Genomic DNA, 23,907 nt, shown 5'->3' on the forward strand with positions numbered 1-23,907 from the left:
CTCCCATTCACTGGTTTACTTTCCAAATGCCTGTAACAGCCCGTGCTGGGCCAGGCCAAAGCCAGGAGCCGGGAACTCAATTCAGGTCTCCCACAGGAGTGGCAGGGACCCAACTACTTGAGCCATCGCCTGGAACTTCCTAGGGCACATTAGCAGGGAGCTGGAATTTGGAAGCTGCTCTGGGACTTAACCCAGGCATTCTGATATGGGATGCAGGCATCTCAAGCATTGTGCTTTTTTTTTTTTTAAGACTTGTTTATTTATTGGAAGCATAGAGTTATACAGAAGAGAGGGAGAGACAGAGACAGAGACAGAGAGAGGGAGAGAGATTGATTCCATCTGCTGGTTCACTTCATAAGTGGTCTCAATAGCCTGGCCCAAGAGCCTGGAACTCCATCGGGGTCTCCCACACGGGTGGCAGGGGCCCAAGCACTTGAGCCATCTTCCATTGTTTTCCCAGGCCATAGCAGAGAGCTGGCTCAGGAGTGGAGCAGCTGGGACTGGAACTGGTGCCCATAAGGGAGGCTGTTATCACAGGCAGCTTTACCTACTGTGCCACAACACTGGTACCAAGTGTCATCTTTTTTTTTTTTTAAAGATTTTATTTATTCATTTGAGAGGTAGAGTTACAGGCAGGGAGAGGGAGACACAGAGAGAGAAAGGTCTTCCTTTCGTTGATTCACTCCCCAAATGGCTGCAACAGCCGGAGCTGCGCCGATCTGAAGCCAGGAGCCAGGAGCTTCTTCCCGGTCTCCCACGTGGGTGCAGGGGCCCAAGGACTTGGGCCATCCTCCACTGCCTTCCCAGGCCACAGCAGAGAGCTGGATTGGAAGAGGAGCAGCTGGGACTAGAACCGGCGCCCATATGGGATGCCACTGCCGCAGGCGGAGGATTAACCTACTGCGCCATGGCGCTGCCCCCTCCCCCAAAGTGTCATCCTAACCACCGCCAAATGCCCACCAGAGCTGTGTTTCTTTTGAAGAGCAGTTTACCTGCGGACGTGCCTTCATCAGTCAGTGGTGACTCACATCCATTAGCAGGGACGTCTGGTGATTTTAACTAGGATGAAGGCATGGTTGGTGTCGGCACTGTGGCAAAGCAGGTAAAGCCGCCTGCCACCCGTAGTGCCAGCATCCCATATGGGCGCCAGTTTGAGTCCCAGCTGCTCCACTTCTGATCCAGCTCTTTGCTATGGCAGTAGAGGACGGCCGAAGTCCTTGGGCCCCTGCACCCATGTGGGAGACCCAGAAGAAGCTCCTGGCTCCTGGCTTTGGATCAGTACAACTCCGGCCATTGCAGCCACCTTGGGAGTGAACCAGCGGATGGAAGACCTCTCTCTCTCTCTCTCTCTCTCTCTCTCTCTCTCTCTCTCTGCCTCAGTGTAACTCTGCCTTTCCAATAAGTAAATAAATCTCAAAAAAAAAAAAAAAAAAAGACATGGTTGGGTCATTTCTTTTTTAGTAGGGGATGTGTCCATTGTGAAACACATTGTTGAAATAAAGTTTTTCAAAATAATGATTCAACTTGATTAAAATCGAATCTGTAAGTTTTATAATCTTAAACATTTAGTAAATACATGACTTGATTAGTAAATCCAGGTAGAATCAAAATGCGCGTTTGTATCACACTCAATGCTGTTAACTTTGAAAACACAGCTGTTTTTATTAAACTAACAATTTTAATTAGTCTTATACTCATATCATGTGAACTTGAAAAGTATCTGGGTTAGTCCCTATACTCCTGAGTGTTTTAGGAACATTTAACATATATAACTGCTTAGTTTTGGGGGGAGGATTTATTTACTTGAAAGGCAGAGTGACAAAGAGAGGGAGGGAGAAGAAGAGAGAGAGAGAGAGCTCTTCCATCTGCTTTTTCATCCCCCAAATGACTACAATGGCACAGGCTGGATCAGGATTTCATAAAATAAGTGAAGATTCTACATGTGGATCACATCTATACACAGACACACACATATTAACACAACAGGAGACCTCAGCACGTTCAGAGTCAAACAGAACTCAGTTGTTTATATGACTTGGTTTTCACCTTCGTCCTTTTTTATTTGAATTGTGTTTCTCACAGATGGACCAAGTTATTACCTGTTCAATGTCAAGGTTAAAGCTTTTCATCAGAATTTGTAGGGGGAAATCCTTAAGATTTGTTTGCCCTTTTAGGTGACCAAAGGCTGGCTGTGGTTCAGCCTCAGGTTTCAGTTGTCTGAGAAGTTACTCTGCAGTCTGCGATGAGCCAAGGAAAAAGGCACTGGGGTTTACTTAATGGTGTGTGTGTGTGAGTGTGTGTGTGAGTGTGTGAGTGTGTGTGTATGTGTGTGTATGAGTGTGAGTGTGTGTATGTGTGTGTGTGAGTGAATGTGTGTGTATGTGTGTGTGTATGTGTGTGTGAGTGAGTGCATATGTGTGTGTATGTGTGTATGTGTGTGAGTATGTGTGTCTGAGTATGTATACGTGGGAGAGTGTGTGTATGTGTGTGTGTTTGTGAGTGCGTGTGAGTGAGTGTGTGTATGTGTGAGTGTGTGTGAGTGTGTGTGTGTGTGTGTTAGTTGGTGCTCATCAGGAGGAGAAATAAGTTCCTCCTGTTTTATGACCGGAGGAGACAGCACAGTAATTCTGGGGCTGGAAGCCAGGGAGGTTTCCCTGGAGGTTTGCCTTTTCAAGGGACGCCTCCAGGTCCTTGAGAAGATACTTCTGGTAGAAGGTTTATACCAAAGGGGCAGAGAAAAGATGCAGACTGTGAAGGTAAGTTCTTTAAGAGGGTTTTTTTTTTTTTTTTATTTTGACAGGCAGAGTGGACAGTGAGAGAGAGAGAGAGAGAGAAAGGTCTTCCTTTGCCGTTGGTTCACCCTCCAATGGCCGCCGCGGCCAGCGTGCTGCGGCCGGCGCACCGCGCTGATCTGAAGGCAGGAGCCAGGTGCTTCTCCTGGTCTCCCATGGGGTGCAGGGCCCAAGCACTTGGGCCATCCTCCACTGCACTCCCAGACCGCAGCAGAGAGCTGGCCTGGAAGAGGGGCAACCGGGACAGAATCCGGCGCCCCGACTGGGACTAGAACCCGGTGTGCCGGCACCGCAAGGCGGAGGATTAGCCTAGTGAGCCGCGGCGCCGGCCCTAAGAGGGTTTTAGGGGCATTGCCAGTGATCCGACTTTGTCTGGGACGAACAGTAAACTCTCTGGCGGTGTCGAGCTTTCATGAGCAGGCACGTGTCGGGGGGTTTGGAGGGGGATGGGATCAGTCGCTTTGAGAGTCTGCAGTCTTTCTGGGGCCTGGCCGAGTCCTCGTGGACAGAGGAGCCCGAGGAGCATGGCAGCAGAGACTGAGACCAAGGGCAGTGCCATCCAAGCTCTTCCTCCTCTTCAGGCTGGGCAGTCCCTCGGCCAGTGTCTCAGCTTTCCCGCTGTCTGCAGACGTCTGGGATGATAGGGAAGGTCTGGGGTCAGTGAGAAGAGGGGGTGGGCTTTGGGTCACTCCTGGAGCCACGGCTCTGTTTCTGTCAGGCTTGGTGGCAGAGGCGAGGACCGTTGTTCTGATGTCTTCAAGGACCTGGGTGGCGCCCTCGAGGACGACATGAAGGAGCCGGCCTGTGCCTCCAGCTCCATCACTCTGGATTTGCTTCTTTTCTACCGGAGAGTTTGTTGCGAATGGGCTGTGTCCACTGCCCAACGTGTGTGGAGACCAGCCCGTGACTCTGATCTTTTGAGAAGAGAAAGGTTTTATTTGCTGGGTGACAGTGACAAAGGCAGAGGGTGGGACTCGAATCTGCCTCCCCAGTTGACTGGGGGTCTGGGGAAAGTTTTAGGGTTTTGGAAGGAGAAGCTCATGTGTGGGAACCACTGGTAAGGCGAATTCTGATTGCAGATCTTGGAATCAGGGCCGTTAGGATAAACCTCGTAAGATCAGCCGCAACCCGGAGTTTCCTGTTCACTGAAGCCCTCATTTCTGAAAGGGCTGCTGGGTGCTTTGGTCTCCTTGGTTCCATAACTTGGATTTTTCTCTGGTGCACGTCCAGGTCACTCCGCATCTGGCCAGCTAAGTCTTCAATAACTCTGCTAAGAAAACAGGGACTCTGGGGCCAGTAGCTGTGGCACATCCCATATGGGAACTGGTTCGTGTCCTGGCTGCTCCGCTGCCAATCCAGCTTCCTGCTAATGGCCTGGGAAAAGCAACAGAGTATGGCCCAAGAGTTTAGGACCTTGCCACCCACTTGGGAGACCTGGAAGAAGCTCCTGGCTTTGGCTTGGCCCAGTCCCTGTGGTTGTGGCTGTTTGGGGAACGAACCAGCAAATAGAAAATCTCTCCTTCTGTATCTCACTCTCTCTCTCTTTCTTTGACTCTGCCTTTCAAATAAATAAATAAATATTTTTGAGAGAAAGATAGATACGGAGGGGAGAGAGAGAGAGAGAGAGAGAGAGAGAAACCAGGAACTTTAAAAGATGTGATCAGATCCTGTTAAAGCAGAAAGTGGGCAAAAGTCTAGGAGAGACAGCAGGAAGCTTTGGGGTTCCTCGGTATCAGGGGAACTCTATTAATGGGCAGTCTGGTTTCAGGATCTTCCACGGATGTGGAAGCCGACAGTTCCCTGTTCTGGGGCTTCTGTACTTGGAGCTGTGTGCTTTGGAATGTTTTTATAAATCATCCAACAAAGCCTTTGTGCCTTTGGGATGTATTCCTGCCTTCTGAGCACGTCTTTCCACTGCTGTCTAATTAACCTTTGAAGGGAAGGCTTCCATAGAAGTTCTTACTAGGCTCTGAGTATCCCCCCATTTGGGTCGTTTGTAGAATGAAGATTGTGGAGGGGAGTTTATGATGGGTACAGATTTTACTTTTTGTTCTAAAATTGATTCCTGCTTTTTAATTTTATTAAAGGAGTCTTGTAGACTGTGATGCTTTTTAAAAAATAAGTTGATGTTCTTTTAAAAATAGTTAATTATATTTATTTGACTCGAGTTCGGGGGAGGGGCTCTCTCATCTGTTAGTTCACTCCCCAAATAACTGGGCCTGCCCCAACCTGGGAACTGGAACTCAGTTTGGTTCTCCCACGTGGGTGACAGGGACTCAACCACCTGAACCGTTTCTGCTGCCTGCCAGGGTGCATGCACTGGCAGGAAGCTGGTATCAGGAGCAGAGCATGTAAACCAAGGCATGTGGGATGCAGACCCCCATAGGAGCCGTGGCATGTGGGATGCAGACCCCCATAGGAGCCGTGGCATGTGGGATGCAGACCCCCATAGGAGCCATGACATGTGGGATGCAGACCCCCATAGGAGCCACAGCATGTGGGATGCAGACCCCCATAGGAGCCATGACATGTGCGATGCAGACCCCCATAGGAGCCACGGCATGTGGGATGCAGACCCCCATAGGAGCCACGGCATGTGGGATGCAGACCCCCATAGGAGCTGCAGCATGTGGGATGCAGACCCCCATAGGAGCCATGACATGTGGGATGCGGACCCCCATAGGAGCCACAACATGTGGGATGCAGACCCCCATAGGAGCCGCGGCATGTGGGATGCAGACCCCCATAGGAGCTGTGGCATGTGGGATGCAGACCCCCATAGGAGCCATGGCATGTGGGATGCAGACCCCCATAGGAGCCGCGGCATGTGGGATGCAGTACTCCTGGCATCTTAGCCCTAGACCACATGCCCACCACCGTGATGCCTGTCTGTCTCGTGTGTCCCTCTTTCAGTTTGATCCTCTCCTGTGGGTAAGAGGACATTTGTTTAGGGGGAGTGCCCTCTAAAACGCCTTTCTAATATAAAAACTTTTCCAAATCAAAAGATTCATCATTTGATCACTGAGTATTCGGGATCTCCAAAGATGTACTTGTTTCAACATGTAAAGCCTCGTGTTGCTTAACAATGAACTACACAGCCAGAGAAATCTCAGCGCAACAGAGCCCAAGATCGCACCCCCATCAACATCACCCTCCTGACTCTGTGCCTGTAACCACCACCACCACCACCACCACCACACATCCCAGAAATTTAGTCATTTCTTAAAAACATTTAGTCATCTAGAAATTTGATCAATATGGTACAAAATCAATATTTGAGCTTTAGAATAGAATTGATTGAATTTGGAACAATCTGGAATTTTGGATACAACAATTAAACATTAAAATTAGATTCATTTGGCCGGCGCCGTGGCTCAATAGGCTAATCCTCTGCCTGTGGTGCCGGCACACCGGGTTCTAGTCCCGGTCGGGGCGCCGGGTTCTGTCCCGGTTGCCCCTCTTCCAGTCCAGCTCTCTGCTGTGGCCAGGGAGTGCAGTGGAGGATGGCCCAAGTGCTTGGGCACTTCACCCACATGGGAGACCAGGAGGAGGCACCTGGCTCCTGGCTTTGGATCAGCGCGATGCAGCGCATCAGCTGCGGCGGCCATTGGAGGGTGAACCAACGGCAAAGGAAGACCTTTCTCTCTGTCTCTCTCTCTCACTATCCACTCTGCCTGTCAATAAATAAATAAATAAAATAAAATGCTAAAAAATAAAAAAATTAGATTCATTTAAAATAAGATAGATTTCTGCAAATTTTGTGTTGCACGGTAAAGACTTCAGTAACCGTTTGTTAACTTTGATGCTTATAATAAGAATATAAGATCTTTATCTATTTTTTAAATTTTTTAATTTTTTGACAGGCAAAGTGGACAGTGAGAGAGACAGAGACAGAGACAGAGAGAAAGGTCTTCCTTTTGCCGTTGGTTCACCCTCCAATGGCCACCGCGGCTGATGCATTGCATCGTGCTGATCCGAAGCCAGGAGCTAGGTGCTTCTCCTGGTCTCCCATGGGGTGCAGGGCCCAAGCACTTGGGCCATCCTCCACTGCACTCCTGGGCCACAGCAGAGAGCTGGCCTGGAAGAGGGGCAACCGGGACAGAATCCAGTGCCCCGACCGGGACTAGAACCTGGGTACCAGCGCCACAGGCAGAGTATTAGCCTATTGAGCCATGGCGCCGGCCTAGATCTTTATCTAATATCTGGATTATAAACAACCTAGATATATAAATTCATGATTTGAACTTTTTGCTTTTCCAGGAAATGTGTCATCTTGATTAGTAACAATGAACCTTTTTCATTCATGGATTCAATCAGCTTTAGAACATTTTAGGGAAAAACTTGTGGCAGAATATGCAGCCTAGGGAAAAACAGCACTCTGCATCCCTGTGTTAAAACTGTGTTTATCTGTGATAGAAACATCTGTTATATGAAGTGAACTGTGGTAGGAGCCCATGTTCCTCTGGAGCACAGTTCTAAGTGTACACATTGTAATGGGTTGAATCAAACTTTAGAGATGACGTTGCTCCAATATTATACTTACCCTGTTAGAAATACATCTTTAGAATTCTAGTTAATGGAATTCCTGCATAATTTGGAAAGTCTGATGGAATAGTTCAAATTCTATCTGCAGTGACTGTTTTGGTCTATTGTAGTTATGTTTTCTTTTACAACAAGTGGATCCCCTTGGTTTCTTGGTTTGTACAAATACTGCTCGGGAGGTTCTTGGCTCTGGGCTCAGATTTAATGGACTGTGGTCTCTGTACGCATTTCCTTAGGAAGTCTTGGAGCATAGTTGTAACATGTGCGTTTGGCTCTTTCCCCTGTGGTGATGGAAACCCATCAGGTTGGTGGTTACTGGGATAAGTCCTGCAGCACAGTGACTCAGCTGAAGGAGGGTCTCAACCGAATCCTCTGCCTGATCCCCTACAATGTAATCAGTCAGTCTGTGTGGGAGTGCATCATGCCAGAGTGGCTGGAAGCCATCAGAACCGAAGTCCCGGATAATCAGTTAAAAGAATTCAGGGAAGTATTAAGGTGGGTAAGTAGTTGGATGGAGTCACTGTAGTTATAAATGACACCAGGTGTTTACTGAGCACATACTGTGTGACGGGCACTCTGCTCACCAGCTTACGTAATTTCATTTACTTCCTAAGCAAACCTGTGGAGAAAGTTGAAGTCTTCAAATGAAGCAGCTATAAATGGAGCTAAAATGATAAGAATTTGTTCTGAAAAAATTTTATTCTTGTGGAATAATATATATGTATACCATGTTGGTTGCTTATTTTCAAGTGTAATCATGATTGGTGGCCTGTGGGGGGAAATACAAAAGGAAAACGTTTTTAGATGTTGGGAAGTAACTCTAACTCCTTAGGAATGTGATTCCTTTAGGTAAACATAACAGGAGTATATGAACACTGTTGTTTATAGCCCTATGAATTATTTATGATATTTCTATCCTGGTGATAGAAATCTTTCTGTTATAGTAAAATGAGAGATGCTAAGAATAATTCAGAAAACAAGCTAAAAGGGTTTGCTCCCTAGTCGGGGTGTCGTTAGGAATACCTGGGTGGCATCAATGGGTCCTAACAAATGCTCATTGGTCATTTACTTCTGTTGCTCTGCTTTCCAGCAAAATGTTTGACATTGAGCTCTGTCCTCTACCTTTTTCAATGGAAGAGATGTTTGGCTTTATTAGCTGTCGATTTACAGGATACCCCTCCTCTGTGCAGGAGCAAGCTTTGCTATGGCTTCATGTAAGTAACTGATGTTTCTGATGGTGTCTGGGCAAACACTCTTAGCCTGTGAGATTTAGATGCCTGGGTGGAAGGGTAGGGAGTTATTTCCAAGAGTGCATCAACCCGTGTGATTGCTGAGGACTGTCTGTGAGACTGTCCCATCACGTGCATAGACAGAATGACTGAGTTTCAAAAAGTTCATGGGAAATGGTGTACTATGAAAAAACTATGCGTGGATTTCAAAATTTTTTTGCACCAAAATAAACGTCTTTTAGTTCCATTTTCCACAAACTTTTGGAAGCTCCAGTTTATGCAATTGCATGACTAAGGCTTTTAGTCCTGGGTATTTCTTCATCAGATCTTAAAAGCAGAATGGATACCTTGTGGAATTCGGATAAATCTGTGATATTAAACAGATCCTTTACTTGGAAAGTCTGGGAACGACTGGTCAGGGAATAGTTCATGCTGTCCTTCAGCCTGGAATGTCTCCCTGTCACCCGTCCAACCATCTCAGTTTATCCTTGAAATTCCAGCTCAGGAATAGCTTCTCCTAGGAAATGTTCCGTTCTTCCCCTCAGAATTCACTCTTCCTCCCGCAGCGGCCTCACAGGTTCTCCGTGGGCATTCTGTGCCTTTTATGCCTCATGGCTGCTTTTTGTTGGCCTCTCTCTGGCAGAGCAGGGCAGGGTCTTACACGGTTTGGAATTTGCAGCCCTCTTCATCCTTTCTTTCCAGGACCTGACAGTGCTTTGTATTTAGTGGACATTCAATAAAAGTTGATTAAACTGGGCTGAATACCTGGTGTAGAGTTTGGGCAGTGCCAGGAAAGGAAGACGGAATGAATGTTTTAGACTCACACTGGGCACCGATACATTCTGTGTCCTGCCACTGCGATCCCACGAGCTCTTCAAGAGCTTTTGAAGATGCCCGTTGGGGTTCTGAACTCAGGAACATTTTTCACAATTGGCAAAGAGTAAAAAGACAATTTAAAAAAACACACAGGATTTTAATTTTATCCCCAAACAGATCCCTGTAAGGTTGTTTTAATTTTAGGAAAGCCAGTCTTTCCACAGATGGCTGGGTGTTGCTTCAGTTAGCTACACACTCCTTAAACTATGCTGTTCGTATGAGCAAGCCCAACACCACTACCTCTGCAGCTACCACTGCTGGAGCAGCCACAGTGTATATGCTTTCTGGAACGCATTTTGATGCCCTTTTGTTTGAAGACAGAGAGCTACGGCTGAAGGAGATCTGAAAACCTTGCTGTGGCCGTTTGGGGAACACAGTGAATAACTGAGTGGTTGGAGTTGTCTCATTTGTGAACACACTTACAGAGCAGTCAAGTGCTGGGCACAAGCTGGGAGTAGAAGCAGGATAAGAAGTGGTTTTTCCTCATACCTCCTTTCTCACAGTGGGAGGGACAGCGTTAGATCCTTAGCTCTGGCACACGGGACAATGGCTCTAATAAAGGTACGTATCAAGTTCCAAGAAAGACAGGTGGATTCGTTCTGTCTGAAGGAAGAAGACAACGATTTCCAGAGAATTCATTTCAGACAAGGTGACTTGAGTTTGGCCCAGAAGGACATAAAGTTTGTACCAGAGGGTGAGATTCGGTGGGTGTGTAGGCCCGAGTGGGGCTGGGCTGGACGAGATGTGCCCAGGTGCTTACTAGTCAGGAGAAAGGGGGGACACTGAGGCACTAGGGTGGGTATGGGGAGGAGAGGCAGTGTTAGGAGAGACTTACAGTTCCATAGAAGGAAGATGGGGATGTTGGGGTTGGGGAACAAGGAAGGTTCAATGATAACTTTTCTTACTGTGAAAATTTGAAGATGACTGCGCTGATAAAATGTGTGTAAAGCTAAATGTCTTAATGTTCAGTAGTTTGCTTTTGGAAAAACAATGTTCAATGTGTTTTTTTAAGTTTTGAAGTTTTCATGTTTTTGGGGGGATGTGTGCATTTTCCCCTCCAGGTATTATCGGAGTTAGATATCATGGTTCCTCTTCAGCTACTGATAAGTATGTTTTCTGATGGAGTTAATTCTGTCAAAGAACTGGCCAATCAAAGAAAGTCAAGAGCCAATGAACTGGCAGGGAACCTTGCAGCTCGAAGGGTAATTATTGCCACAAGTATTCTTGCCATGTTTGTTCAGATTTTGAAAAATCTTGTCACTTAGACCAGGCCTGAACGTAGCATCATAAGAAACCTCTCTGGAAATGTTTTCTCGTCCCATTTCGCTCTGTTAATCTTTAAATCACATTAAATAAGACCTTTGTCTAAGACACGTTTGAGATAGTCTGTAATCAGTGAATTTTGAATTTTCATTTTGCTTTAACTTTTTTTTAATTTTAGCTTTCTCTCACCTTGATGAAATGAAAAAAAAAAAAAGAGTAGTTTTGGGGGTAATAGTCTTTTTTTTGGCTTCTGGTGAAAAAGAATTCCAGCTGCTAGGCAATCGGTGCTTCCCTTGAGTAGGAGGAGTTTGGGTTGTTTGTACTGTTGTGTTGGGGAGGACATGGACAACTGATGGTGACCCACAGGGGATGGCATCTGTCACTGTGAACCAGTTGAGCCCCTTTGATCCATCCTTTCATACTTCTGTAGATGAGAAAAGTCAATATAGTCTGCAGTATATGTAGCCTTTTGGAAAAGTTTCATGCTTTTTCTGTTGCTGGACTGTGTGCCCAGACCATGCTGTGCTTTGGAGAGGCTGACCGTCACTTGAAGGCTGACAAGCACTGTTCTCAACTATCTTTGTCAAGCTTCTCCACGTGTTTTCCCACTGTGTACCACAAGCTCCCAACTAGTCCACTTGCTATCTAGGAACCAGAAAGTGTCATGTGATTATGTGGTCCTAATTTGTATTCAGTGCCTTTTCTTTCTCTTTTTAAAATATCATTACTTCTTTTTTCATCTACCTGCTAAAAACAATCTGCCAACTACTTATATTTCTTTTTTTTCTGTAGCCTTTAAGATGGTGTTACTTTGGCACATTATTCTGTGCAATGTGTTGACAATGAATGATATTGTAGAATTTGTGAGGCAGTCGGGGAATAACACATTGTCCTCATGTTACACCTTAACCTGATATTCAGCAAAGTGATTTCCCATTGATAATACTATCAATATCAAAGTATTATGATTCTTTTTAAAATATCTCTTTTATTTGTTTCAAAGGCAGAGTGACAGAGAGAAAGAGGGGGAGACAGAGATCTTCTATCTGCTGGATCACTCCACAAATGGCCACAGTGGCTGGGGCTGAGCCAGACTGAAGCATGGGGCCTAGAACTCCATGCGATCTCCTACAGGGGTGACAGGTGCCTAAGTACCTGGGCCTTTATCTGCTGCCTTTCAGGTGCATTACAGGGAGCTGGGTCAGAAACAGAGCATTCCTGGCACTCTGGTACGGGATGCTGCTGTCCAAAGTGGCAGCTTAATCCACTGCACCACAAGACCGGGCCCAGTATTATTTTTCTTGATGGGATACTCTTTCTCTTTAACCTAGAATCAGTGTTTAAGGCACTTTCTGGTTACAAGAAATGTCTCAAAGAGAGAATATATGGTTTCAGAAAGATATACAGATAATTTATCCCAGGCTATTAAGAAGAAAAGACATTAATGAGATTCTGCCTACAAAGTGAGTTATGGAAAAGAATTAAAGGAGCAATAATGGTTGCTGAGGCACCCCGAGTCCAGTGACAGTTCTCTGGGAAGCCATTATACCCCTAGGGCAAAGGAACAAGCAGAGATCCTGACTAGAGAAGCTCCTCCCAGCGTGCACTAAAGCATACAAGGGGTGGTGAGAAATACTCTTACCTCTGTCCTCCACCTTCAGTTCTTCTGCTGGTGCCTCTCATTGACTGAACCCTATCAGAAGCCGTGCAACAAAGGGGAGACTCAGGCCACAGCATCCCTGGACATACAGGAGGGCGGAGAAAGGCAGTTCTGGCCGGGAGTGGGGCTTTGGTTGGCAAATAGGGAATAACCTGCATAATAGCTTTGCTATATTTTATTTTCCCATGATAATTTAATCCTGGTAGCCTCCAGGGTCTTTTTTATAACTAGTCATGCCAATCTGAGATTCTGTGCTTATTATTCTCAAAGTTATCGTTCAATATTTCACATTTGAAGTTTTGGTTTTCAGTAGGTTTAGACAATCAGGTTTAACTGGAAATGTTTGATAGGATAGAAAAATACAAAAGCAAATGCTTTCAACTCTTCAAGGTGTCTGTGTCTTATTCCTTGACAAATAGTCGAAGTTTGGATGGCTTCGTTTCTTATTTTCATATTTTGAGAGAGTCCGCAATAGTTGCAGGTGCAATGCCATTGGCCAAGGGAGGAAATCAGTGTGACAGCTGGAAGCACTGTCCACAGAGCCCTTTTTGAGCAGCTGGGGGTTCATGCATGTGTTGACATTCTTCCTGCAGGTGAGTGTCGCCTCTGATCCTGGCCGCCGAGTCCAGCACAGCATGCTCAGCCCGTTTCACAGCCCCTTCCAGAGTCCATTCCGCAGCCCTGCGCGCAGTCCGCGTCGCAGCCCTTTCAAGAATTTTGGACACCCAGCAGGAAGGACTATCGACTTTGATTGCGAAGATGATGAAATGAATCTAAATTGTTTCATCCTCATGTTTGACCTTCTCCTGAAGCAGGTAGCTGAAGCATGAGCTCACTTTGGTTCAAAGGGGATGGAAGAGGGGAAACTGTCCAGTGACCCTTGCCATGTATTGGGCGTCTTCACACTCCCTGAAGTGATACAGTACCGCGCAACACATGTCGCAGACTCCTTTGGGGGTTTGCTGGAGGGCTTGTAAACTTACTTTTGTGAATATTTGCAATGATGCTGACATATGAGCATGCATTTGAATTTTATAAACACTCTAGTGTCACTAGAATTGATTCTGGTGATCGAGTTGGATGAACAAACTGGGCTGTGCTATTGTTGGGAAGGGCAAGGTACAACTCTATAGTGATGGGTCTAATTTTTTTATATTTTATCAGTTGATTTTAAGAAAGAAGTTAGAAGATTTTGAACACATACATTTCTTTTTTTAACTTTTATTTAATAAATATAAATTTCAAAAGCACAACTTATGGATTATAGTGGTTTTTCCCCCCATAACCTCCCTCCCACCCGCAACCATCCCATCTCCCACTCCCACTCCTATCCCACCCCTCATTAAGATTCATTTTTAACTATTTTTATATACAGAAGATCAACTTAATATATACTAAGTAAAGATTTCAACAGTTTGCACCCACACAGACACACAAAGTATAAAGTACTGTTCGAATACTAGTTTTACCATTAATTTGCATAGTACAATACATTAAGGACAGAAGTCCTACATGGGGAGCAAATGCACAGTGACTCCTGTTGTTGATTTAACAGTTGACACTCTTATTTATGACGTCAATGATCACCCAAGGCTCTTGTCATGAGCTGCCAAGGCTATGGAAACCTCTTGAGTTCACAAACTCCGACCTTATTTAGACAAGGCCATAATCAAAGTGGAAGTTCTCTCCTCCCTTCAGAGAAAAGTACCTCCTTCTTTGATGGCCCATTCTTTCTGCTGGGATCTCACTCACAGAGATCTTTCATTTAGGTCATTTTTTGCCACAGTGTCTTGGCTTTCCATGCCTGAGAAACTCTCATGGGCTTCTTAGCTGGATCTGAATGCCTTAAGGGCTGATTCTGAGGCCAGAGTGATGTTTAGGACATCTGCTATTCTATGAGTCTGCTGTGTATCCCGCTTCCCATGTTGGATTGTTCTCTCCTTTTTAATTCTATCAGTTATTATTAGCAGACACTGGTCTTGTTTATGTGATTCCTTTGACATTTAATTCTGTCTTTATGATCAATTATGAACTTAAACTGATCACTTTGACTAGTAAGATGGCATTGGTACATACCACCTTAATGGGATTGATTTGAGATCCCATGGCAAGTTTCTAGCTCTACCATTAAGGGTAAGTCCAAGTGAGCATGTGCCAAACTGAGAACATTTCTTTTTAACTTATTTTGAAATAATTTCAGATTTGCAGGAAATTGCAAGTATAGTACAGTGAATTTCCAAACACCCATCCTCCAAATCTCCAGATATTCAAACTTCCTATGTTTATTTCTTGTTCTCTCTCTTCCTCTATATGTATATGAATACTTAAAATTTTATTTATTTTCATTTTATTTGAAAGGCAGAGAGACAGAGGTAGATAGACAGAGAGATCTTCCACCTACTGATTCACTCCCCAGTGCTCACAACTGCTGGGCTTGGGCCAGGCCAAAGCTAAAACCTGGAATTTGATTCAGGTCACCCATGTGGGTAGCAGGGACCTAAGTGCTTGAGCCATCATCTGCTGCATCCCAGGGTGTGCATTAATAGGAAGCTGGAATCAGAAACAGATCTTGCACTCTAATCTGTCACTTCAGTATTAGATGCAGGTGTCCCTAATGGCGTCTTAACTGCTGTATTGAATACCTGGCTTGATACAGACATTTTTTCTGATGCGTACATTTTTAAGTGAATCATTTGAAAGTAACTTGCAAACACAATGTCCCTTTATTCCTAAACACTGCAGCGTGTATTTTCTAAAAAATAAGGACATTTGCTTACACATTCACAGAACAGTTATCAACATTAGGAAATTAATATCATTATAATAGCACTATTTATCTTATAGAAATTAATTTTTAAATTGATGTAATAATAATATCACCTTTATAGCAATATCTAGGAATAATCCAGCATCATCTTCAGCCCAGGAAAATTTCTCAGTCTTTGTTCATCATTCATGTCCTGACACTTTTGGAGGGTACAGTCCAGTTATTTTATAGTATGTCTCTTGATTTGAGTTTCTGAATAATTATTTTCTAATTCCATCATTTCTTCTAGCTGTATTAGCTGGTAGCCTTTAGAGGGAACAATTTTACCTTCCCTTTCACTGATGTATTTATTTATCTGCTTGTTCTCCCATGTATCTATGGACTCATTTTATTTAGTGGGTTATCATCTGTTACTGTTTATTTTGGTGCTTTTATTCTCATATGTGGCCAATGGTAGTCCCTTCAGACTGGTTCCTGTGTTCCTAGACATGTCTTTATCATTCTTGGAGAACCGCCTTCATTTCCAACACGAAAAAGTGTTCCAGGCTCATCTTATATTTTGCTGGCCCCATCCCTGGAATCAGCCATGGTTCCTTTTAGTGGGAAATGGTATTTAGAAACCAAGATCTGCACACTAGGTGAGGAGCAATCTTTTTAAAATGTGTAAAATTTCTCAGTGAGATTAAAAAATAACTTTTTAAAAACATCCTAAAATAATTGCTATTGGTTTGTCTTGTGTTTATATTCTTTTCAGAAGAATCTATGGAAAGCAGGGTGTATTGATGGTCTTGAATGCCAACATTGTCTGAAAACAGTTTAATAATGCTTGTTCCCAAGCCAAATGCAAATGCCAATGGAATATTGGACAAAAGTACCAAACTCCTCTTTTTTTTTTTTTTTTTTTTTTGTCCTTTTTTTGTGTCTTCCAGATGGAGTTACAGGATGATGGAATCACGATGGGTTTAGAGCACAACTTGTCAAAGGACATCATTTCTATTATAAACAACGTCTTCCAAGCCCCCTGGGGGGGCTCCCACACCTGTCAGAAGGATGAGAAGTCGGTCGAGTGTAGCTTATGTCAGCTGAGTATTCTCTGCTATCAGCTCGCTTGTGAGCTCCTGGAAAGACTAGCCCCCAAAGAAGAGAGCCGGCTGGTGGTAAGTGCAGGACCTCAGGTGGCCCTGTGTAGCCGCAAGACTCCCGCAAGACTGTGGGAGCTGGTGTGATGGAGTCTTGCTCCAGAATGACCTTACACACCTAACACTGTGCGGAGAGAAAGTTTTCCTGTTGTTTCCGCCAGTTCAGGCTTCTGGGAAGATGTATGAAATGAGGTTGTCCTAGACAGAGTTCTCTTAGGTGGCTTGAGTTAGGGTTGTAGCACCTCTGTTCCTATAGTGTTCATGACTACAAAGCATGCCTGGTATTGAAGAACTTTGATCACAGTGTCACATCACAAAGCTTACATAACAGTGAGTTTTGTCTTCCAAATGAGTTACTTTGGATTTTGACTTGGAGAGATACAGTGCCAGTGGAGGGGACTGGCAGGTTTGGATATTAGGGAGTCAAGTCTGAGGGCTAATGCAGTCATCCAGGGAGGACTACGTAGAGAGGGGGTTGGCCTGCAAGATAGCTAGGACGGGGAATCCACAGCACCTGCGGTCTTGTTGGAGTGTGGGCACAGAAAAAGTCAGGACTGATCCATGTTTTCTGGCTTGGGAGCTAAAAATGTTGTCATTTACAGATGACGTGACTGTCATGGCAGAAGTAAATTTTTTTTGGAAGTGGGGTGTGCTGGGGTCGTGTTTGGACATAGTTGAGGTTCCTTGTAGACATTCAGGTGGAGACATCATGTAAGATGTCTGCTTCTTACGAGAAAGGTCAGGAGGCAAACATTTGGAGTCAATGTGTGTATTACGGTAGACTGTGTGCAGGGGACAGGGAAGATAGCTAAGGCTGGAATTCTGGGAAGTACCCACTTAATAGGGGGCAAGGGGAAGAGAATACCAGAATTAAACTGAGAAGAGCGCAGAGATACAGGAGAAAAACAGGGAGGGCACTAGCTCAGAAGCCAAGGTGGGAGGTTATTTAGAAATAACCGGGTAGTCAAGCATGCTGAATTCGGAAGAGAGGAGGAAGACAAGACAGAAAAGCACCTTGGGGATTCTGGAGTCAGGGAGCCCAGGTGCCTTGGGGCTGGAGGTAATCAGACCTTAGGCAGGTTGCAGTCCCCAGTGGTTTGAGAACAGACTCAGTGAGCAAGTGGCAGGTGCACCAGCCTCCCCTTCAGGAACGCGGTGGGGGCGAAGAGGCTGGGTGGGGGTGTCCTGGGCCTCCTTCCCCTGCCTCCAGGAGCTTTCTGTAGTGTGCCAGCTCTGACACCACCTCATGAAATGGGACAGGAATAGGCCGGAAGGCAAAGAAACTGAGCCACTGAGACAAACCCCACAGTGCCGTTTAAAAATGTACTTACAAAGAATAGAAGCTTACTGGAGCCCCAGTTCTGGAGGCTGGGGAGCTCCAGAGCGTGGCGCAAGCATCAGCTCAGCTTCTGCTGGGGGCTTCCCCACAAGGGTGCTGCCGGGGGCTTCCCCACAAGGGTGCTGCCGTTTGTCACGTGTCTTGTACGTGCTTGGAGATGAGGTTAAAGCTTCCGTTTTCCTGGAAGAGATGTCCATCCATAAAGGGGGACTGTGCCTTAGGACACCTGGTATCTGCTGCATGTCCTGGCTGCCTGAGCTGTTTTGTTCTTCTCTTGGGACAAGTGGAGGACAAGAGGCTGGGTGAAAACGTGACGAATGGGCTTGCAGGAGGCCTAAGCTGGCTTGCAACAAGGTAGCACCGTCCCTGCCACCTTGGAGGGCGTGACCAAAATGTGGGTCACGTGGGTGAATACAGAGCAGTCAACATGCCACAGGCAACTTTTCATTGTATCAAATCTTGTGAAACTCAGCATCTGATTTGACTTAGTGCCTTGTTCCTGGGTGACCTCCGAACAGGGCCAGCCGGCTTCAGCAGACCTGTGAGACTGGCAAAAATGTTCTTCAAAGCGAGCTCCTGGCGCTGTGCTGGCATGAGTTTCCTTATTCCTGGTGTCTTCCTTGTACCCCATCAGTCTTTGTCTCTTGCTTTCTTTGAACTGACTGTCAAGTCATCGTTGAAAAAGTGTTTACTGCTTATGGTATTAGTTAAAAGAGGATACTTTCAAAAGAGGATATTTGAAGATGCAGTCTGAGAGAATAATAAAAGGTAGAATAAGAGAATACTAGAAATAGATATTTTACATGGGACTCAAACCCCATGTTCTCTTCTTAAAGAAAAATCTTCCTTTTCTCCCATTTTTACCCTTATTATATATCTGTAATTATAAAGCATATATTGTATATAAATACATCATGTTGGGAAGATTCACACTGCTGTGCAACCAGTCTGCAAATTTTTCATCTTGCAAAACTGATGCTTGATGCTCATTAAACAGCAATTCCCGTTCTTTCTCCCTCCAGCCCCGGCAGCCACGGTTTCACGCTGTTGCTGTGAGCCGTCACACCGTAGATGTGCACGTAGTGGGACTATGCAGTTGTGGTCCTTCTGTGACTGGCTTGTTTCATCCGTACTGTAGCCCCAGTCAGAATTTCCTTCCTTTGGAAGGCTGAATAACATTCCCCTGTGTGTATGTAGACCAGACACTGTTCATCCACCTACCTGCCGATGGGCACTTGCTGTCTAACTCACACGGTATAGAAATGTCTTGCTCCTGAAAACTCAGCTTCCCTCGAGGACCAGGATTTGTATTTTAGTGGATCTCTGTAACTTGTTACTCCCTCCTCACCAAGTGCTGTTACGGAACAAAACGTGCCTGCGTGGGAGTCACTTGGTGAGGGGGACACTGGTCTTGGGGATTAAAGCGGAGGTGGGGAAGCAGGCCTGCGAAGATCTGACAGTGTTTTCCTATCCTCCCACATTGACTTCAGTTGAGAGCAGGCGTGATGGAAATTGGGTCAGGGCTCTCGAGAGGCTGCGCCTTTGCCTCCTGGGGCCCTCACAGGGCCAGGGACACAACAGGAAGGCTCTGGTGACCTACGCCAGACTGCCCGTTGTGTCCCTCAAGGGCTGCTCATCTGGCTGCTTGTTGCATTTGTTCCAGGAGCCCACAGACAGCCTTGAAGACAGTCTCCTTTCTTCCAGACCAGAGTTCCTCCTAGGCCCCGAGGGAGAGGAGGAGGAGAACCCGGCAGCCAAGCACGGGGAGAACCCAGGCAACTGCGCCGCGCCCACGGAGCATGCCGGTAGGTGGTCGCAGCCCGCGGGAACCTGCTGGGCAGCCCTCGCCTTGGGCAGGGCCTTATGTTCGGAACCTCAGCGTCTTAGATTAGTGGCGACTCGGCCAAGTTCAGACATGGCTTCCTCTTGTGCCGAGGAGCCGCTGCCCACCAAGCTGTGCCGTGAACAGATGCATCGTGGCTCTGTGGGGGCTGGGGGTGGGAGGCGCAGCTCGCCCTGCGTCTTTCTGGCAGCGGGGGCCTGTTACGGGTGCAGACCCATCCTATTAGTGTGGAGGGCACCGCCGCCCCACTTGCCCTGCGCCGTGCTCCCTGTGGAGAGGAGACTGAGAACTGCGGCTGCAGGGACTGAGGGCGAGGCTGATGAGGGTCTCAGCAGCCACCTGGGATTGCACAGTAGTGGGGGCTTGGGGACAGCGGCAGCACAACTGGTGCTCACGCTGTGTCCGCGCCCCAGGGCCACTGTGCATAGTTGTGGCTCGCCTCCTGGCTGAGAGCAAGGATGGCCTCTCTTGATTTGCTGTTACTCTGATTGGGTGAATTGGGTGTAGATGACAGCAGGCCCGGGCACCATCCCTGCCTCTTCGTACCCTGAAGAAGCTTAGGGAACTGGGGAGGTGACCTCATGTGCTTCTGGGAAGGCCTGGCCTCTGGATCTGCTGGTGCACTCTGAGAATGTGCACAGGACCCGGGGAAATTGGAGTAGCCTTTCTGTCTTCCTGCTTCCCCTGGCCACATGGTGAAGATACCTTCAGCGCATGTTGGAATACCTGGGTTTGACACCCAGCTCCGGCTCCTGACTCCAGGTTTCTGCTAATGCAGGTGCTGGGAGGCAGCGGTGATGGCTCCAATGACTGGGCTTCTGCCACCCACACGAAGACCTGGATGTCTCCAGCTCCTGGCTTTGGCCCTGGCCTATTGGCAGATGAATCAGTGCATGGGAGTTCATTCTCTCTCTCTCCCCATCCCTGGTCCTCCACCTCAAATAAGCAATTACTTAATTTATTTAATTAATATTTATTAAACATTTATTGATTAATATTTAGTAGCATTATATCAATGTCGTTCATTTATTATCAATTAATAGGAATAATAAGTACTTTAAATGACATATCAATTAATATTAGTTGGTCATTATTAATCAAATTTCAATTATTGATTGATTAATTGATGCTTATTTGGTTATAATCAGTTTAAGACGGAGGAAGTGCTTCTGTTGGTTCATTTAAACAGTCAGGTAGACACGAATGCCCTGGCTCTTGCTGCTTAACACCATTGGGACTTAGAGTGTGCAGGAACACCCTCAATGATCCCTTGCCTTGGTTTTCAGTGAGTGCTTCCTGGAGGTGTTAGGGATCTGTGTCACTTCCTCCAGAACTCCCTCTACTGGGTGGCAGTTGGTGGGAGGGAAGCCGACGGCCCAGGCTCTCCACCCTGCTTCCTCCAGCATGCTCCGAGCTACCCTCCTTGCGTGCTGGGTCTAAGTCAGATTCCCTTTAAACAAAGGATTCTGCAGAAGAGAAGCTGAGCTAATTCAGCCTCACTTGGCAGATGAGCAAGATAAACCCCAGAAGGGTTAACTGGCCTGCCCTGCCCATGGTGGGGGAGTGTGTGTTAACCCTTCACAGTTTGCGCATCATGTGTAAGCGCTTCCAAAATGGAGTGCAGCATCAGAATCACCTAGGTAGCAAAATACAAACAAAATGAACGACCTCTTACTCTCCGTTCTGGGTATGCCTGGGGCGGGGCCTGGGAAGGAGAAGTCCAAATAAGTTGTCAGTGATGCATCTGAAACTAGAACCCAGGTGCTTTGCTTAGAATTCGTGAACTTGCATCAGAGTTGCAGCTGCTGAGGTCCAGGCCCGGGCTGCTCTTCCATCAGACATTGTGACCAAGGGGAACAAGGACTTCATTTACGAACCAACAACCTGTACTCTTTCTAGGCAGACGTGGGTTTTAAACTGAAGACAGCAGGCACATCAGTTAACTGCCTCTTTTATTTCCATAAACATTTTATTTGAATAGTGGCTTCATCTGCTGCCCCACAATGTCCACCCCTAGCCATTTCTTTCTGTTACTCAGTCTTTTTCTTGCTGAACAGTTATAAATCCCACTTTGCTCTGTCCTCCTCAATACAACACCAAGTCCCTGCCGCAGCTCTGGCCTTCCTTTGCTCTCTGTTGTTTCCTGGGGCACCGAAGCTATCTCCCAGGGAAGCCCCACCGACTTTCATCCATAATCACTGTTCCCTGCTGCTCAGAGCCTGGATCCTACCTTGGGTCTTCAGGTGGTGAACCTGAGCTGCTGTCAGAGAACGGAGGGGTAGTCCATCGGACAGTGTTCACCGACCTCCCCTTCCTGCTACACGGGTTCCCTTTTCTGCGTCTAGCAGTCTGGCACCTGTTTCTTACAGCAGTCAGCTATGTCTGCCGTCGATGTAACTCTCACCTGAGACGGAACAGTGCTGCTAGTGCACATTTAGAATACATTCAAGCGGAAGATCCCCAATAAACCGTTGAGTACACAGACCGAGCGGCTTTGGCTACTGTGTTCTGATCCTAGATGTGCCCAAAACACACAACAGCTGTATGAACACATTTTACCCTCAGTTCTACATGGGGTTCACTGGTGGGTTATTTCCTCTAGCAAGCCTCTTGTACAGACAATGTACTGCTGCTGCCAACACGAGGGCAGAGGTTTTAGGGTCCCTTATAGGAAGAGAAAGCCTGGAGTCACTGTTCTCATCTGAAAATGCTCAGCTTCTTCAAAACCCACCCCCAGCTTGCCACCCAGACCTTGTATGTAAGTCTGTGGGATCAACCCCTCCGTAGATGTTAACGTGACCTAACACCACTCTTTCTTTTTAAGGACTTCTTTGTTTGAAAGGCAGAGTTAGAGAGAGAGAGAGTGAGAGAGATCAGTCATCCACTGGTTCACTCCCCAAATGGCCTTAAGGGCTGAGGCTGCCGGGAACCTGAACTCCATCCAGGTCTCCTATGTAGGTGGCAGGGGGCCAAGCACTTGGGCCATTTTTCGATGCTTTCGCAGGCATTTTCGCAGGAAGCCAGGACACCACAATGCCCGCCTCTGAACACTTCTCTTTAATACCCATTTCTCTGCCTTTGCCTTGGTAAAACGTGCCTAACCGGACTCCAGACTCCCTCAGGAGGCAGCAGAACTAGCAACTCACAGGAGCATGGGGCCGGCCGGCTGCTCCAGGGGCTGAAGACATCTGAATGTTGTCCAATAGAAAACAGAGCCCGAGACCCTATCTTTGGAAGGTTTTTTAACCTTTGGAGGGCAAACACAAGCATCATACACTTTTTAAAAAATTAATTAATTAATTTATTTTGACAGGGAGAGTTAGACAGTGAGAGAGAGAGACAGAGAGAAAGGTCTTCCTTCCATTGGTTCGCCCCCTAAATGGCCGCTACAGCCGGCGCACTGCACTGATTCGAAGCCAGGGGCCAGGTGCTTCCTCCTGGTCTCCCATGTGGGTGCAGGGACCCAAGCACTTGGGCCATCCTCCATTGCCTTCCCAGGCCACAGCAGAGAGCTGGACTGGAAGAGGAGCAACCGGGACAGAATCCAGGGCCCCAACCGGGACTAGAACCCGGGGTGCCGGCGCTGCAGGCGGAGGATGAGCCTAGTGAGCCGTGGCGCTGGCCTACATCATACACTTTTAAATACACCCTTCATTTTTCACTGTTCTTGGTTTTATGCACTTGAGCAATTGATGAATGGTGGGGAAAACGAGTTCAGCTAACCTTGGTGCAATTATTTCTTCACAGCAATAAAGAATGACACTGAAAGAAAATTTTGTTACCAACAGCTTCCTGTAACATTGAGACTAATATATACCATTTTCCAGGTATAGTTTCTGAAACCTTTGAATATTCGGTTTGGTAGCATTGCTGTTTTGGATCACTCACTGTGTGGTTCTTTGCATAGGAAATGGCTAAATTTGAAGAGCCAGACATTCTCTTTAATATGCTCAATTGCCTGAAGATCCTCTGTTTGCATGGAGAGTGTCTATACAATGCTAGGAAAGACCACCCCCAATTTCTAGCCTACATTCAGGACCACATGTTGATTGCAAGGTATGTCTTCCTTTATGTTTTACTTTGTTTATATTTTAGGCTATAGATGTGAGAATTAAAGTTAGATTAAGTCTTATTTGCTCATTTTGCTTATTTTTTCTTAGCTAAGATACCTTTATTAGCTATGGGGAATACTTTCCTTTCTTTTGTTTTGTCCAATTTTTTAAATATATAATAGGAAGATAGTAATGTTCATTTTCTAAAAATTGTAGAATTAAAAAAGGTAAAATAAGGATTTTTTTATGTCTTTCAGTTGTTACGTTGACTTAAGAATGTAGTATACCCTAGATAAGGGTCAACATATAATAAGTTAATAATCACTTAGTATAATTGAATAAGGGCTTATTTAGTCATTTTCTTACTGGAAGTAGAACTGCTGGCCGGCGCCGCGGCTCACTGGG

The 23,907-nt window shown here is 46.2% G+C and overlaps 1 protein-coding gene across 9 annotated transcripts in view; it reads left to right on the forward strand.

The window, feature by feature from the left end:
• The window catches only part of UNC79 (unc-79 subunit of NALCN channel complex), a 264,184-nt gene that overhangs the window by 127,241 nt on the left and 113,036 nt on the right, over window positions 1-23,907 (forward strand). For all 9 annotated transcript variants that reach the window (XM_089322569.1, XM_089322574.1, XM_089322572.1 and 6 more), the window contains exons 15-22: window positions 7,639-7,829; window positions 8,425-8,548; window positions 10,501-10,641; window positions 12,956-13,177; window positions 16,059-16,286; window positions 19,271-19,412; window positions 23,198-23,277; window positions 23,358-23,506. In XM_089322569.1, coding sequence (XP_089178695.1) covers window positions 7,639-7,829; window positions 8,425-8,548; window positions 10,501-10,641; window positions 12,956-13,177; window positions 16,059-16,286; window positions 19,271-19,412; window positions 23,198-23,277; window positions 23,358-23,506 — 1,277 coding nt within the window. The remainder of the gene's footprint in view (window positions 1-7,638; window positions 7,830-8,424; window positions 8,549-10,500; window positions 10,642-12,955; window positions 13,178-16,058; window positions 16,287-19,270; window positions 19,413-23,197; window positions 23,278-23,357; window positions 23,507-23,907) is intronic.

Source organism: Oryctolagus cuniculus, chromosome 20, assembly GCF_051225735.1.
Source record: "Oryctolagus cuniculus isolate XC-2025 breed Fujian yellow rabbit chromosome 20, ASM5122573v1, whole genome shotgun sequence".
Classification (NCBI taxonomy): Eukaryota; Metazoa; Chordata; class Mammalia; order Lagomorpha; family Leporidae; genus Oryctolagus; species Oryctolagus cuniculus.